At 52.0% G+C, this 16563-nt stretch overlaps 1 protein-coding gene across 7 annotated transcripts; it reads right to left on the bottom strand.

Annotated features, from left to right (window-relative positions):
- Window positions 1-684: 684 nt before the first annotated feature.
- LOC115387017 (myosin-11-like) lies at window positions 685-16563 on the bottom strand. Of its 7 annotated transcripts, none has more exons than XM_030089533.1 (41): window positions 16399-16563; window positions 16110-16280; window positions 14680-14836; window positions 13117-13144; window positions 12374-12473; window positions 11760-11774; window positions 11401-11493; window positions 11257-11320; window positions 11067-11165; window positions 10817-10960; window positions 10543-10638; window positions 10351-10469; window positions 10050-10202; window positions 9584-9757; window positions 9266-9439; window positions 9068-9182; window positions 8803-8996; window positions 8603-8724; window positions 8321-8390; window positions 8076-8236; window positions 7710-7818; window positions 7502-7633; window positions 7204-7410; window positions 6923-7060; window positions 6623-6746; window positions 6378-6549; window positions 6068-6280; window positions 5588-5732; window positions 5276-5482; window positions 5091-5195; window positions 4859-5011; window positions 4524-4772; window positions 3692-3904; window positions 3397-3609; window positions 2656-2817; window positions 2250-2378; window positions 2035-2123; window positions 1823-1946; window positions 1111-1319; window positions 934-1042; window positions 685-861 (listed from the first exon to the last, which is right to left on the bottom strand). In XM_030089533.1, the coding sequence occupies exons 1-41, from the start codon at window positions 16561-16563 to the stop codon at window positions 685-687; spliced, it is 5793 nt and encodes a 1930-aa protein (XP_029945393.1). The 7 variants fall into 7 exon arrangements, with proteins under 7 accessions (XP_029945393.1, XP_029945388.1, XP_029945389.1 ...); XM_030089528.1 differs by lacking the exon at window positions 11760-11774 and adding an exon at window positions 11589-11621; XM_030089529.1 differs by lacking the exon at window positions 11760-11774 and adding an exon at window positions 11571-11594.

The following is a 16563-nucleotide window of genomic DNA, read 5'->3' as shown; positions in this document are numbered from 1 at the left end:
TCAGTGTGTGCAGCGTGTCTAGATATGCACGTCTAGAAATCTGTGTCTATAGATCTATGTCTAGGTAAAGCCGGAGCTGCGGAAGCCGCGTTGTTGTTGTGACTGCTAGCGGCTTGGCGGTGAAATTGCAGAGGAGGGCGTTCCCTTGACGCAGAAGCAAGATATGTTCAGTAGCGGCGTAGGGTTGCCAGCGTAGAAACGACGTCGCTGCGACGGGGAAGCATACTGAGGCTTTTAGTGGTTGCCATGGCGACAGCAGAGCCTGATAGAAGGAATCATGGGTTTTTGGGTTTTAAGCTGGTTTTTTTTTTTTTTCTTTGGGTGGGGGTGGGGGGATTTCTGCAGTTTAAAATGGTAAAAACCTTTCACGGCGTGGCTCCCAGGGTCCTCCTACTCGCCCGGCTCCGGAGGCGGGGTGCAGACGCCGTGGGGAGACGGTGAGCGAGGCTCCTCCTCCTGCAGTTCCACCGAGTTCTCCTTGATGGCGCTCCGGCGGCTCAGGCTTCCTCCCAGACTGAGGCTCCTCATGCTGCTGCCGCCGCCGCCGCCACCGCTGCGAGGCCCGGGGCTGAACACCACCTCCCCGCCTCCTCCACCCCGCCTGCGAAGCCCCGACACAGCAGAGAGGAGCGTGACGCCGCGGCGCCCTGACTTCAGAGGCTGCTGCGTTTCCGGGGTGGGGGGTCACCTGAGCTTGCTCCTCAGAGATGACACCTCCCTGCTCAGGCCGTCGTTGGCCTCGCCGGCCTCCTCCAGCTCCCGCTGCAGCTTCCTGCGGGCGGCCGCCACGCGCTGCGCCTCCTCCTCCGCCTCCTCCAGCTGATGCTTCAGCTGCTTCAGCCGCACGCTGCTCTTCTCCGCCTGCAGACAGAGGGTTCACAGCTGGTGGTTCCAGAGCGACGGGGGCGCGGCGGCGTGGGAGGTGGGGCCCACCTGGTCCTTGTACTGCTGCGCCTGCTTCCTCTCGTCCTCCATCTGCATGCTCAGGTCCTTCAGCTTCTTCTCTTTCTGCCGCAGGTTCTTGGCGGCGGCCTGTCGCTCCCTGCAGGGCAGAGGCAGCGTCAGGCGCCGCTCTCTCTCCGCCGCCCGGCCCTCCCGGCGCCGCCTCACCTGCTCTCCATCTCCAGCTGCTCCTCCGCCTCCCTCAGCTTGGCCTCCAGGGCGGCGATGCTGGCCTTGAGCTTGGAGCGCCCCTGGCCCTCCAGCTCCTGCAGCTTGGCCTTCAGCTCGCGGTTCTGCCGCTCCAGCTGCTGGCGGGACGCCTCCCTGCTCTGGGAGGAGGAGCGCTCTGCCGCCAGCTCGGCCCCCAGCTGCTCCACCTGCAGCGGGAAACACACACACTCACACACTGCTCCAAGCACCCCAGCACAGGTTCAGAACAGCTGGATTTACACCATAGCACCATTCCAGAGGTTCAAAACATTAAAATTTACACCAAAATACCATAGCCAGGTGTTCAAAACATCTGGATTTACACCAAACCACCACACAACAGGATCAAAACAGCGGAATTTACATCGTAGCACCATGCCAGAGGTTTGAAACATCTGGATTTACATCAAAACACCACAAAAAATGGTCAAAACAGCTGGATTTACACCAAAACACTGTGGGAGAGGTTCAAAACATCTGGATTTACATCAGAGCACCACACAAGAGGGTCAAAACATCTGGATTTACACCAAAACAGCAATGATCTGTTGAAAACTGCTGAATTTACAGTGATGGACAGATTTAAAACATCTGGATGAATATCAAATCAGTGATGCTTATGTTCAAAACATCTGGATTTAAACCAAAAAGCCCCATCCATCCGACCCACCAGCTGCTGGCTCTTCCTCAGCCGCTCGTTCAGGCTCTCCACGCTGGCCTGCTCCTCCTCCAGCTCCTCCTCCAGCTGACTGATCTTGGCGTCCAGACGGCGTTTCTCGTCAGACAGCAGAGACCTGAAACACAGGAGAGTCCAGGAGGGCTCCGTGCTGAACGCCACCTTTAACCGCCTCCGCCGGCGGGGAGTGAAGGACAGGGACGTACTTCCCAGAGGAGTTACTGGCCAGCTCCTCAGCCAGCTCGTCTCTCTCCGTCTCCGCCTGCTTCCGAGCTCTCTCTGCAGCTGCCAACATCTGGACTCACAGCAGTCACACAAAGGGGTTGAAAATGTGATCAATAATCATTAATGAGACAAAGAGCAAAACATTTCATCCAGAACGTGAAGCACGGCAGAGCGGAATCAAACCGGGAGCCTTCACCTCGTGCAGCTGCATGATGTCGGCCTCCATGACTTTTGACCTGCGCTCGGACTCTCTGGCCGAGGCGACAACCTCCTTCTGAGCTGCGCGGGAGTCCTCCAGCTCCCTCTGGAGGTCCTTCACCTGACCCTGAGAAGAGAAGGTCAAAGGTCGTCCACAGTCAGATCTGGACCTTCAGCCTGGATCACTCAAATATACATCAATATATTTGGATTAAAATTTGCTGGATTATTATCCAGAATCGTCTCCTGATGATTCTCACAACCTGCTCATTTCTTCTTCTGCCCATCATTAACCGACCAAACACCTTCCACCAAAATCCATCCAGGACTTCCGGATCATTCTAAAGACAATGCTTTCCTTCTGGATCCAGAATGTCACCCAGATCTCCAGTCCTGCTGCTGACCTGGAATTTGCGGAGCTGCTTGACGGCCTCGTCACGCCCCCTGCTGGTGGACTCCAGCTGATCCTCCAGGTCCTTCAGCTCCCCCTCCAGCTTCTTCTTCCCGGCTGACGACTGACCTCGCTGCTTCCTCTCCTCCTCCAGCTCCGACTCCAGCTCTCGCACCTGAAACATGGGGGGTGAGCAGGAGGAGCCCGGTAGGCAGGAGGGGGAGTCAGGTTAGCAGGAGGAGGAGCCCGGTAGGCAGGAGGAGGAGTCAGGTTAGCAGGAGGAGGAGCCAGGTTAGCAGGAGGAGGAGCCAGGTTAGCAGGAGGAGGAGTCAGGTTAGCAGGAGGAGGAGTCAGGTTTGCAGGAGGAGGAGTCAGGTTAGCAGGAGGAGGAGTCAGGTTAGCAGGAGGAGGAGTCAGGTTTGCAGGAGGAGGAGCCAGGTTAGCAGGAGGAGGAGCCAGGTTAGCAGGAGGAGGAGTCAGGTTAGCAGGAGGAGGAGTCAGGTTTGCAGGAGGAGGAGCCAGGTTAGCAGGAGGAGGAGTCAGGTTAGCAGGAGGAGGAGTCAGGTTAGCAGGAGGAGGAGTCAGGTTAACAGGAGGAGGAGCCAGGTTAGCAGGAGGAGGAGTCAGGTTAGCAGGAGGAGGAGTCAGGTTTGCAGGAGGAGGAGCCAGGTTAGCAGGAGGAGGAGTCAGGTTAGCAGGAGGAGGAGTCAGGTTAGCAGGAGGAGGAGTCGGGTTAGCAGGAGGACCGTCAGACCTGCTTGAGCAGCTGCTTCCTCTTCTCCTCGCCCATCTCGTCGCGGGCCTGCAGCTCCCTCTCGTGCTGAGCCTTCAGCGCCTGACCGTTGACCTCCAGGCGCAGCTTGGCGTCCTCGGCGATCTGCAGCTCGTCCTCCAGCTCCTCCATCTGCGCCCTCATCTCCTCCACCATGGCCTCCAGGCCGCGCTTCGCCTTCTCCAGGTCGTGAACCTGAGGATGAAGGACCGGCAGTGGGGAACCGTTCTCGGGGAGAGGGGGGTCGGGATCTGGCGGGTCCCGCCGCAGGACTCACGCTCTTCCCCACGTCGTCCTTGGAGCTGATCAGGTCCTCCATCTCCACCCGGAGCGCCTTCACCATCTTCTCCGCCTCCTCCAGGGCGTCCTGGTTCTCCTCCAGAGCTCGAGCCAGGGCCAGGACCCGGGTCTCCTTCTCCCGGGCCTCCGCCTCCGCCCGGTCCCGCTCCTCGGCGAACTTACAGGAGACGGCTCGCTCCTCCGCCAGCATCTGTCAGACGGCAGCAGAGCGTCAGGAGCTTTCTGAGCGCCGCTGCTGGAGGTTTAACCTGCAGGCAGAGCTGCTCTATAGGACCTCCAGAGCAGAAAAAAAATAATCAAAGTATTTAAATACAACCAAAATGCATAAAATAAAGAGAGCAAGTTATTATATAAGTCTTCAATTCACCAATGATATGGAATAAAGGTAAACTAAACTAAGAATCTCAGGAGAAAAAGTCACTAAATACAGCAAGAAATTACATCAATATGCATCCAGAAAGTTTAACAATATATCTGTTATATATCTATATATATCTTATATCTAAATATATCTAAATAAATAAGTAAACAGATAAATAAGTCAGTGAATGCAAAAATAAATAAACACATTAAGGAATCAAATTTCAGAAAAAAGTACAAAGTATTAGACTAATAAGTATAAAATACAAAAAACATGATATGGAATATAGGAATAAAGAAAAAGTTGGGTTATTAAAATGATATTTAAGTCATTGAAAATACAAAAATATGAATAAATAAACAGATGAACCCATCAGAAGTGAAAGATCTTCTGTTAACCACTGGAAATCTCCTCGGGCTTCGCCTGAAGGTGGAACCTGAACTCTGACCTGGTCGAACTTCTTCTGCTTCTTCTCCAGGTTGGACACCAGCTGTCTCTGGCCGTCCAGGTCCATCAGGACGTCCTCCAGCTCCTGCTGCAGCCGCCCGCGGCTCTTCTCCAGCTTGTCGTAGGCCGACGCCTTCTCCTCGTACTCGCCGTTGGCCGCCTCCAGGTCGCGCTGCAGACGCTTCTTGGCCTCCTCCAGCAGCTCCACCGAGCCCGACGCCTCGTCCAGCTTCTTCTTGTAATCCGACAGCTGAGAGAATATTCCATCAATAGTCAGTCGAGGGATTTTCAGGGGCATGAGAAGTCATTTTAAATGTGCATGAGGATTTTGCCGACCTGCATGTTGAGGCCGGACAGCTGCCTCTCCACCACCCGCTTGCTCTCCGTCTCCTCCTCCAGCTGCTCCATCAGGCTGTTCCTGTCCTCCTCCACCTGGCGCAAGCGTCCCGCCACGTTCAGCTTCTGGCGCGTCTCCTCCGACAGCAGCTCCTGCGTGAGGCCACGCCCCCTGTTAGCGCCGCCGCCACCTGGGGGCCTCCAGGAGGGGGCGGCGTGGAGCCGCACTCACCTGGACGTCCCGCAGCTGAGACGACAGGCCCGACACGTCTTTGCTCAGCTTGATGTTTTTGCTCTCGGCGTCGTTCAGCAGCGCCGTCACGCTGTCCAGCTCCACCTGACGGGACAGGTTCACATTTACGGACATCGGCTACAAATCAGAAGATTTCACTTTAGACGGCTGTGAGTCTGACTCACGTTCATCTTGGTGACTCGCTCGCTCAGCTCGTTCTTCTGCCGCTCGCTCTCGTTGAAGCGCGAGTGCAGCTCGTTCAGCTGACCCTCCACCTTCTTCTTCTTGTGCTCCACGTCCTGCTTGGCGCTGGCCAGCGAGCGCAGGTCTGCGCTCATGTCGGCCGACTCCTTCTCTAGAGCCTGCTTGGCTTTCTCCAGACCCGCCCTCACCTGGATGGGAGAAGTTAGCATTAGCATTAGCACCAGCATTAGCGTTCAACCCTCAGCAGCAGGGTAACTGATGCCAGGTTAGGAGACGTTTTGAGGAGAACCGACCCGTTTGGCCTGCTCCAGCTGCTCCGACAGCTCCTCCACCGCCTGGCTGTGCTTCTGCCTCAGTTCCTGGATTTGGGCCTCGTGGCTCCGCCCCTCCTCCTCCATGGCTTTCTTCAGCATGGCCACCTCCTGCTCACGCTTCGCCCTACAGAACGGATTTTAAGAAACCAACACAGTCGACAGTCATCGAGCACCAGTACTTTAAACACAGTGGATTACAGAGTTCTGCATGTGGGCCGATGATACTGTTATTTACAGGATGGTTCTCAGGTTCAGTTTCACATCAGTAAACAGAAATATGTGGATTTAAGATGCTGAGAAAGTAACTTCATGTCCAACAGTGGTTCATTTTTAACTGCACAGTGTCTTTCTGGATTTGAAGTGAATTCTGCCTTTATGCTGATGACGCTGTTGTCTACGACACCATCTGTAGCCTCTAGTATTTTCATGGCTCGTTCAGAGTAAAGTTATGGTGCCGACCGGAGCTCCTGCTGAGCGGCCGTGGTGTCCAGGCTGTCCTCCAGCTCGGTGCGCAGGGCGTTGAGCTCCTCGCCCAGGTCGCGCCTGGCGGCCTCCGCCTTCGCCCTCGCCCCACGCTCCGCCTCCAGGTCCTCCTGCAGCTCGGACAGCAGCGTCTCCAGCTCCCGCACGCGCTTCACCGCCGACCCCCGCTGAGCGCTCTCCTCCTCCAGGCTGCAGGACGGGAGACGCTTTTTATCATCAGTAACTATTAAAGTGAGAGAGGTAACAGTAATCTGGTCCTGATGTTCCAGATGTGCCTTGCTCTCACCGGGCCTGCGTGGCCTGCAGCTCGTCCTCCTTGGTGGCCAGCTGAGTTCGCAGCTCGGACGCCTGCGCCTGCAGCTCGGCGTGCTGCTCCTGCAGGTCGCTGAGCTCCGCCTCCACCTTCCTCTTCGCCTTCTCCATGTCCTGACGGCCCTTCTCCTCCTTCTTCATGCGCACTGGGGGCAAACACAACATGAACGCCTCCGCTGATGGATGAGCTCCAGCTGGAAGCAGCAGTGAGCCACTGACCCTCCAGGTCAGAGATCATGGACTCATGTTTGGCCTTCAGCTTGGTCAGATTCTTCGACTTCTCCTCTTCCTCAGCCAGATTGGAACTCAAGTCGGCCATGCGCTCCTCCAGAAGCTTCCGCTCCTTCAAAGACACAGTGTGTGTGACAGAGTGTGTGTTTATTTGCAGAGTGTATATGCAGTATTTAGAGAGTGTTTTCATAGTGTCTATATTAACAGTATTTATTTCCAGTGTATACATCAAAAGCGTGTATTTCCAGTGTGTATCTAACGCCACCCTTCCATGCGTATGTTTTCCACCTTGTGCAGCTTGTTGTTCTGGTCCTCCATCAGCAGGACGTCCTCCTCCAGCTTCTTTACTTTTCCCTCCACGGCCACCTTCTCCAGCTGCAGCTTCTGCCGGGCGTCCTCCTCCTCGGCGATGTGCGCCTCCATCATCTGCAGCAAGGAGAACGTCAATATGATGGTGGTAATGTCACAACTTTTATGAAGAGAGGAAAAAAATACAATCAGGCCAGACAGAAGAGGAAACAGAGATAGATAATATAAGGTCGGCGTATCGACTTCTGGTGGCAGAGAACCTGCAGCTGCTGCTCCATCTCCTTCCTCTCGTGCTGCAGAGTGTGGCTGCGCTCCTCCTCCTCCTCCAGCCGAGCCTCCATCTCGTGCAGCACCTCCTCCAGCTCCTGCTTCTTGGCCTCCAGACGCACCCTCATCTCCTCCGCCTCGGCGAACATCTCCGTCTCCGCCTGCAGCTTGGACTCCAGCTGAGCTCGCTCCTCCATCAGCTGAAGGAGACGCACAGAAAGCAAGAAAACTCCCGGGTCAGCTCCTGGAGGAAACCCAGACTGAGGCTGAAGACAGGCGGAACCCTCCGACCTGCGTGTGTTTCTGCGTGATGTCCTTCAGCTCCGACTCCGTCTTGGCGGCCACCTCCTTGGCGGCCTTCAGCTCCTCATCCTTCTGGCTCATCTCCTCCTCCTGGCGGGTCACCTGCAGCAGCGGCTTCACCTGGACGACAAACACCCGTCCTCACATCCAAACGAAAACCACTAAGAAGGAGCCGGAGTCCGCGAGGGAGGCCCACCTTGGTGAAGAGTCGCCACCACTGCCAGTTCTTCAGCTTCAGGTAGCAGGCGCAGTTCCTCTGGATCACCTTCATGGCCGTGAGCTGCTGCTGACGTTTACTGAAGGCCCTGAAAACACAGAGAGCAGCCAGAGTCACCAGAAGGAAGGAGACGAAGAAGATGAATGCACAATAAGCAGAAGAACACAGTAAAAGAAGAAAAAAGTGGAAGATGAGATGTGAGTGAAAAAAAGATTTAGTGTTTGAGGTAGAAGAAGTTATACTGAGACATGAATCTTGAGGAGCCTCAGCTCCTTCTGATTTTGTGAACCTTCTGGCCTGGGATCGAACCAGGGATCAGACACTTGGTCTGACTCGGGGTCTTACTTGCGGCTCAGGAAGCCTCGAGCTTGAGCCTGGAAGGCGATGATGACCACGGTCAGCTTGATGTCCCGCTCCTCCTCCAGCTGGGCCAACACTCCGGTCCTGAAGAACATCTTACTCTGACCGATCCGGTACAGGTTGGGGTCCAGGTCCAGATGTTTGACCTGCAGGCCAGAGGGGGAGCGGTGGGGGGTCATGGAGCTCGGCGTCCTGCTGCTTTGAAACAGTTCTCGGTGTTGGGATCTCACCATCAGGCAGCAGGCCTGCTTCCCGTCCATGAAGCCTTTGGGGATGGCGTTGGCGGCCAGGATCTCGTACCTGAACACACGGCTTCACGTTAAAGTCTGAACTTCCTCACTTCTTCCTCTTCTTCACAAACTTCCAGTGATGAGTAAACCACAATAATATAATCAGTCAAAATAACCTGATGTGTTTTTTCTCCTTTCTTCGATAAACAGCTCTCATTCCAAAACTCTACTTTGATGCCTTCGAAAACATGAATAATCAGTATAACTGATTCTTCTTCTCACCTCTGCCTGAACTCCTGGAACACGATGCGGTTAGGAAATCCCTGCCTGCAGATCCGGATGCCCTCCAACACGCCGTTGCACCTCAGCTGCTCCAGCACCAGGTGGGAGTCCATCTTTCCAGCCTGCGGCAGCAGAAATGGACGTGTGAACCGCAGATTCAGGCAGATTCAGGCAGATTCAGGCAGATTCAGGCCTCTCACCCTCTTCTCGTGGTTGGGAATGATGCAGCGGACGAAGTTGGGTTGCGTGTTGTGCAGCGTGGTCATCAGCTTTCCCAGAGACTCCTTATACAGCTGCCCCACCGTGCGGAACATGCCCTTCTTGGACTTGGTGGATCCGGGCGCCGAGCTCTCCGACATCTTGGTGATGGTCTCCAGACCCACGACCCGGTCCACTGGGGGGCACGGGGGACGGGTTTACGAAGGGGTTGACCTCGTGAGGCGGGCGGCAGGCTGGAGGACTCACCGTCTTTCCACAGGTCCTGGATGAAGCTGCTGGACGAGTTGTTGAGCAGAGCCGTCACGTTGTCGTTCAGAGGGTCCATGTTCTTTGTCAGCCAGTTAGCTGCGTTGTAGTCGACCTGGAAATATGAGGGAAGTCCCGTTTCTTCACGGTAAACAGAATTACCGGCAGGAGTTCAGTTCCTGGGGTGAAGGGCCTGACCTTTCCGGCGTAGTGCAGCACGGTGAACATGAGTTTGTCTTTGTGCTGTTTGGGTTTGGAGAACTTGACATGGCCGGTGTGAGTGTTGAGCAGCTTGTCCACGAAGGAGATGTCGGTGGCTTTGGGGAACCAGCACTCCTCGTCCAGCAGGGCCAGGATGCCCGGAGGGTTGTTCTGCAGAGACAGCGAGGCTCAAGGCTCCAACAAAACACACATGGAAGACATCTGATAGATTTAATGTGTGTGTGTGTGTGTGTGTGTGTGTGTGTGTGTGTGTGTGTGTGTGTGTGTGTGTGTGTGTGTGTGTGTGTGTCTGACCGGCCTCTCGATGAGCTCGATGCAGGGCTGCAGGTCCAGGCCGAAGTCGATGAAGTTCCACTCGATGCCCTCCCTCTTGTACTCCTCCTGCTCCAGGATGAACATGGTGTGGTTGAAGAGCTGCTGCAGGCGCTCGTTGGTGTAGTTGATGCAGAGCTGCTCGAAGGAGTTGTCCTGCAGGACGTCACACAGAGATCAACGATAACCTCCTCTTATTATATCTACTGAATGTAATGTTCGTGGTTTTCATGGTTCATGGTCATCATGCTGGAAATCTCCTCCAACCTTTTTCCACTTAACCGCAGTTTCTCCTTGGACACTCACAGATTCAGTTGTAGACAAATTTCTCAGCTGTACACGTCACTAAACAATGAGAATCTAATCCTGATGAACCCCGGAGCTTATTGGTTTTATTCCAGCTTCACATTAAAACTCACAACAACAATGTGATTTAAGATGGTCTCACCTCAAAAATCTCAAACCCGGCGATGTCGAGGATCCCGAGGAAGGAGGCCGACTGTCTCTTACTCTTGTCCAGCGTCTTGTTGACTCTGGCCAGGATCCATCGGAACAGACGCTCGTACATGGCCTTCGCCAGAGCCTCCACCGCAAAGTCCGCCTGCAGGGATTACGGCAAGGATTTAATATAGAAAGAGAAAATAGTCCTTTAGTGATACGTTATTTTGAAAGTATGAAGAAGCAGGCAGCTGGGATCAGCAGAGCTGGATAAAGAGGTGTAGCAGACGGGTGGAGGCGGTCTGAGTCACCTGCTGCTTGGTCTGAGCCTTCTGCACCACCTCCCGACCCACTTTGATGCGTGGCGTGAGGATGGCGCGGGTGAAGTCGGTCACGTTGATGCCCTGCAGGTGGCACACCTTCTGGGCCGCTGAGGAGGGGTTCAGCAGACAGTTCAGCAGACGGTTTTCGCGGTGGGGGTGTGGTGTGTCTGCAGATGTTACCGGTGTTGTCCGGCATGGTCGCCTGCTCGCTGTTGCGCTCCTTCTCGAACTTGATGTTTCCCAGCTGCAGCACAGTGGAGACCACCTTCAGCATCCCTGTGGGGGAGGAGGAGGAGGACCTGATGAAGGCTCCAGACAGGTCTGATCCTGCATTTAGATAAACAGCCTTATCCCCTCTGTGTGGTCTGAGTTCTACTTTAGGAGCCACAGACTTCTTCCCCTGCAGTCTGTCAGGAATGAAAACATCTGAACGTCCATTTAAAGTCTCCTGTACCTAATCTCTCTTCCTCGGTGAAGCCCATGATCTCCATGGCCTCCAGGGTCTCGTCGAACAGCTCGTCGTCCTGCTGACCGGGAAGCTCCACGTGACCCGCCACCAGGAAGCGGTAGTTGCTGAAGTCCTCCAGCAGCAGCTCCTCTACAGGCCAAAAGCCAAAAGATGTCCAGCAACACTCAGACAACCATGTTTACAGCTGTTTGTTCAGAGAGCAACAACTTGCCCGACCTGCTGGTGGCGCTCTCACCTCTCATCTTGTCTTTGGCTCCAGCCACCATGTAGTAGAAGATGTGGAACGCTCTCTCAGTGTTGGCCTGGCGAATGCAGCGAGACTTTTCCAGCAGGTCTGAGATCAGCTGGAGTCAAGCCGGTAACCTCAGACACCTCTACCACGGAAATGGTCGACATATAATACTTCATTTCTAAGAAAGGGATACAGGTGTCGATGTTTGCTCCCACGATGTACCCGGTGACGTCGAAGTTTAGTTTGATGAACTTTCCCTGTGAACACAGTCCAGACGATCAGCGTGAGATTCCTTTGTTACGTTTTTATTTTTTCTCAGGTTGAATCAAACACGTACGAATCGAGACGAGTTGTCGTTCTTGATGGTCTTGGCGTTGCCGAAGGCCTCCAGGATGGGATTTGCCTGCAGCAGCTGCTTCTCCAGCTCCCCCTGAAGTGATGATAACAGCCCATCACGACCCAGACGGAAGGTGTGTGCGGTTTGGAACACCACTGAAATGCACTCACGTAAGCGAGGGAGCCGGCCTGCTGCTGCGGAGGCTGCTGAGGCTGTTGAGGCTGCTGCAACAAGAGGCAGAAACCATCAGCTGAGTGTGATTCAGGCCTCCCTCCACTGGGGGGCGGCAGAGCGCTTCAGAGGGGGCAGTAAGAGTTCACTGAATTTGGACCATGTTTTAACTTTTGCATCTCCGTAACACCACTGAGCATCCCCTTACTGCCTCGTTGCCTCTACTAATCGTCATTTTCCCTAGAGCCATTTAGCAAGTTATTGCATCTATTTAGCATAAATCACCATCCTCAGTACACCTACTTATCCAATTAGTTCACTTAAAATGACCACTTTTTAATTCACTTAACATCCTCTTAACATATTGAATCCTCTAGCTCTACTTGGCATCATCATTGCATGTTTTTGTTATCCTCTTAAAGCCACTTAACATTCATTGAGGGCCATTTAGAACCAAGCGGTACCACGAAGCATGCTCATTGCATCTTCTTAGCACCATTTGGCATCCTCTTAGCACTGCTTAGCTCCATCTTGCTTTCACAGAATTCTCTGAGAGCCATTTAGCATCCTTTTGTATCTTCGAAGTACCACTGAACATCCTCGTAGCTCTTCTTATCATCCCTTTCTCCTTCCCAGGTAGGAGTGCCTATATACACAGATTCGGGCCTGATACCAACACTAACGTCGGTATTGGTGCATCCACTGTTCCGTCAGCTGCAGACCTGCTACATGTGAACCCTGGAGATGTAAGAAACAGGGTTTTGTGACTGAGCGGCAGACTGTGACCGCCGCGCTCTCTCACCGGGGTGGCCTCCTTCTTTCCTTTGTGCGAAGAGGCGACCACAGCCAAATACTGAATGACTTTCTTGGTGTTCTCCGTCTTCCCAGCTCCAGATTCACCTCTGAGGAAAGAGAGGAACACTTTTAACAGGAGGTTTAATTTTCTTTTCAATCAATTAGGACAAAATTTTAATCCTCTGATGGCAAACTAACAAAATTAATAGACGTGTTCGTCAGGAAAGTGAGCACATTTCTGAAAACTTTGGGCAAACATTGGTGACAAACAATAATTGAATTGAAGATGGGATTATTTAAACTGAGGGTAAGCTCAATTTGTAGCAACCTCTTCTCGCTGTCGGACCTGAAATTTAGTTTTTGGTACATATTGTTTGGCTTTTCATGTATTTTTACAAGATTTTCTTCACTGTTTTGCCTTCAGATTTGTTTTTCACGTTTGCTTATCAGTCACATTCATTTTTAATTTTCTTTTACAAATATCATACTCTTTGCTTTGCTCAATGATCTCAAACTTGATTTTCAAGATCCTACTGAAGCTGCTGCAGACCTGAACTGTCCTCAGCAGCAGAGAACAATGAAGATTAAAGTGCTCGGAGGCTTTGTTCTGTTCCCGGTGAGGTCGGAGGCCCGGCGCTGACCTGATGTGTTTTTCTGGAGAATTTTTTCCAGAGAATTCATGTGATCCCTGAGAGCTGCTTTGTGTTCAGAGCACAGTGTGATGGAAAAAGGTCAAGTGTTGTGACTCACGTGCAGAGAATAGACTGATCCTCCCGGTCTGAGGAGAGAGAGAGAGAAAGAGGGAAAGTTAAAGAGAGACCAAACATGAAGAGCTGATTCTGAGGAGGATTAGCCTCCATCACTCGGGTTAAAAATAGTAGGTGGACGTGGTGGATGTGGGGCTCTGGGGATCCTCCTCTGGGCTCCCTGCTCCATGTATGGACATCCTGGATCCGAACGGAAAGTGGACAGTTGATATGAGGGCAGCGGAGGAGTGTCCGGAGAGCGGCCACCATGTTCGGAGGCCTTAAATCTCCAACACCTCCAAAACCCCAGCAAACCTCTTCCTTCAGATTTATAAACCTCCAACACCTCAAAAGCCATAAACCTCCAAATGTCCAAAACCCCTTCAAACCTCTACCTTCAAACTTATAAACCTCCAAACCTTTAAACTGTCAAATGTCCAAACACCCTAACTCTCCCTTTTTCCTAACATCCAAACCTAAAAACCTCCAAAACCTTAAAACACCCCACCACCACCCCACCCGCACCCCCAAATTTTTTTTATTAAGGTTATCTCTTTAGGCTTCGAGACTGCGGCTGCTTTCACACCAGGACAGGCCTTCATTTGGTTTGGCTTGTTTTCACACTGTACTTTTCAGAGCACCTGGACAACGTCATGCAAGTACAACAGCTGCTCGTTTAGGTTCGACGTCGCTTGAAACTCACACTGACCAGAGAGGAAGTAAAGCCCGACGAAGAAGAAACGAGGCTAATTGATTGGTCCGCACCAAAAGCAGCCCCAGCAGTGACCCTGATATAGTTTTCTGATCATCTGCACTTCCTCACCACTCCACATCTGCCAACCATACATTTTCTAACGCTTTTTGACTTTATTTTACAACCCAAAATGCATTGCATCATGTCCTCTTACTACAGCCACAGGAAAATCCACTTGCAAAGAAACCGAGGCCCATGGTTTCAAAGGCAACACTGTTCACTTGTTTGATCCGGATCTGAGTTCAGGGAGGCTTTCACACATGCCCAAACAGAGTGGACTTTTTCAGAAAGTCCCTGAAGTGTAGTATGATCGGATCAATTAGGGCTGGTGTGAAAGTTCCTCACTATTTAAACTTTGAGGGCAACTCCTTTAGCTTTGAGACTAACTCCTTTAGTGTCAGGGCTAGCTCCTTTGTGTCCGAGACTAACTTTTTAAACCTTGAGGATAACTCCTTAAACTTCAAGACTAACTCTCTGAACTTTTAGAGTAACGACTTTAGCTTTAGGGCTAACTCATTTACTTTCTTGGCTAACTCCTCTGGCTTCTTGGCTAACTACTTTAGCTTTAAAACTAACTACTTTAGCTTCCTGGATAGCTCCTTTGGCTTCTTGGCTAACTACTTTAGCTTTGAGGCTAACTACTTTAGCTATCTCCTTCAGCTTCAAGGCTAACTTCCTTAGCTAAGAAAGGATCCATTGTTTGCACAGTGCAACTGATGTATTGTCCACATCAGTATGACACACACACACACACACACACACACACACACACACACACACACACACACACACACACACACACACACACACTACCCTGCATCATGTTCCTGTAGGCGTTGTCCGTGATGGAGTAGATGTGTGGGGGAACTTCGTGGCGCTTCTTGCCCTTGTACATCTCGATGATCTTCTCTGAGTAGATGGGTAACATCTTGTAGGGGTTCACCACCACGCAGAACAGCCCCGAGTACGTCTGACATTAAACACACAGCAATAAAACTCAGATTACTACAGTCAAGCAGGATCCTGCCACCACATTCACTTTGACTTCACACAACGTGGACAAATCTTCATTCAGCTCTATTGTTAAATGCAATTTTAAAAAAGTAACTAACATCGGTAGTTTTAGAGAAGGGTTCCGGTAATTTCCAGTCATCTTTCCACCTGTTCTCATGAAGTCAGGGAGTTCACATGACTTCACGGGTTTGCTGTGCACTTTAGTGAAGATCAGGAGCTTCAGATTAGACCATCTTCCTCCTACTAACTGCAGAAGCTTCAGATAACATCTGGACTATGGAGAATCTTCCTCCCACTAACTGCAGTAGCTTCAGATAACATCCAGATTATAAAGCATCCTCCCAAAGTCACAGCTGGTGCATGGTGTTACAAAGCATTTTCTGAAATAATGTGAAATAACTGAAATCAAACAAAGAACCATAGAAGTGTGCAATAATGACTAATCTGCAACCCTACAAATCAAATTACTGAACATAAATCAAAAAATCCTAAAGTTTGATCTGTGGATGATCTGTGTTTGACTTCCACACTATTTGGACTTGAGCTTCATGTCTCCTCCAGATGAGGACGTCCTGAACGCAGCGCGAGCACAAGCAGCACATGTTGTGTTTTTAAAGTCTAATAAGGGCTGGATGTAGAGAATAAAGTCTCAGCCGAGCATCTCGGCACAGACGGCCATGAAGATCAGAGCAGGTCGAGAGCCGCAGGTCCTCCGGTCCTTATATGAGCAGGCAGAGCGTCAGGAGCCAAATAAAACCCGAGGCAACCCGCAGGACGACACGGCCGGATTCAAAGAGCTGCAGCGTGTGGGAGGAAGTGATTAGATTCATATCTGTACACGATCAGGAGGAGACGATCAGCAGAGCAGGTTCAGACCAACAAATACTCTCAGAGAGTGAAGGTAAACCATCAGACCGGCTGTGGTTCAACAACCCCCCCTTTGTTCAGGACTGAAGTCCAGTATTCTGTCTTAATGATGTGAGTCCAACTGAATTCAACCAGCAGTTCATCCAGAAACCTGTTGGAAGCTTTTACCATGTTCAACAAGAACATATGATTATTAAAGTGGTATTTATAAGGGCCCTAAAGTAATTTTTAGAGGCTCTATAATCTGCATGTTAGAGGGGAAGATACTCTATAATCTGGATGTTAGAGGAGGAAGATGCTCTATAATCCTAAAGTTAGTGAGAAAGACGCTGTAAGAAGTGTCGGTGTTCAGTTCTTCTTACGTAGATCAGGCTGGAGAAGTATCTCTCTCGCAGGTTGTGCAGGACGGAGGCTTCGTTCAGGAAGGTGAGCGCCGCCATGTCCTCCACCTTGCTGAACTTCGGCGGGTTCATCTTCTGGATGTCGTCTTTGTTCACCGTGGTCTTCTGACCGTTGGAGAGCTCCACCAGCACCTGCAGCAGCACAGATCGCACCGTCTGCACCGGACTGATGCTCCGTCTACACAATCAGTCCAGAAGTGCAGGTACACTATGTTACGTTTGAGTGAGTGCGGGGGGGCGGGGCCTGTACCTGCTCGCCCTTCTCCTCCTTGATGCTGGCCTGTTCGAAGCCCTCCCGCTCTGACGGGATCCACACCATCTTCTTGGCGGCCCAGTCGGCCTGAGCCAGCCCGCTGTTCCGGAAGTCGTTCTCCAGGAAAAGATACTTCCCGTCGTCTGCGGCCGGCTCCGCCAT

This window comes from Salarias fasciatus, chromosome 4 (genome assembly GCF_902148845.1).
Source record: "Salarias fasciatus chromosome 4, fSalaFa1.1, whole genome shotgun sequence".
In the NCBI taxonomy this organism is placed as follows: domain Eukaryota; kingdom Metazoa; phylum Chordata; class Actinopteri; order Blenniiformes; family Blenniidae; genus Salarias; species Salarias fasciatus.
Note: the sequence above shows the minus strand (reverse complement) of the source record. Positions and strands in the feature narration are given on the sequence as shown.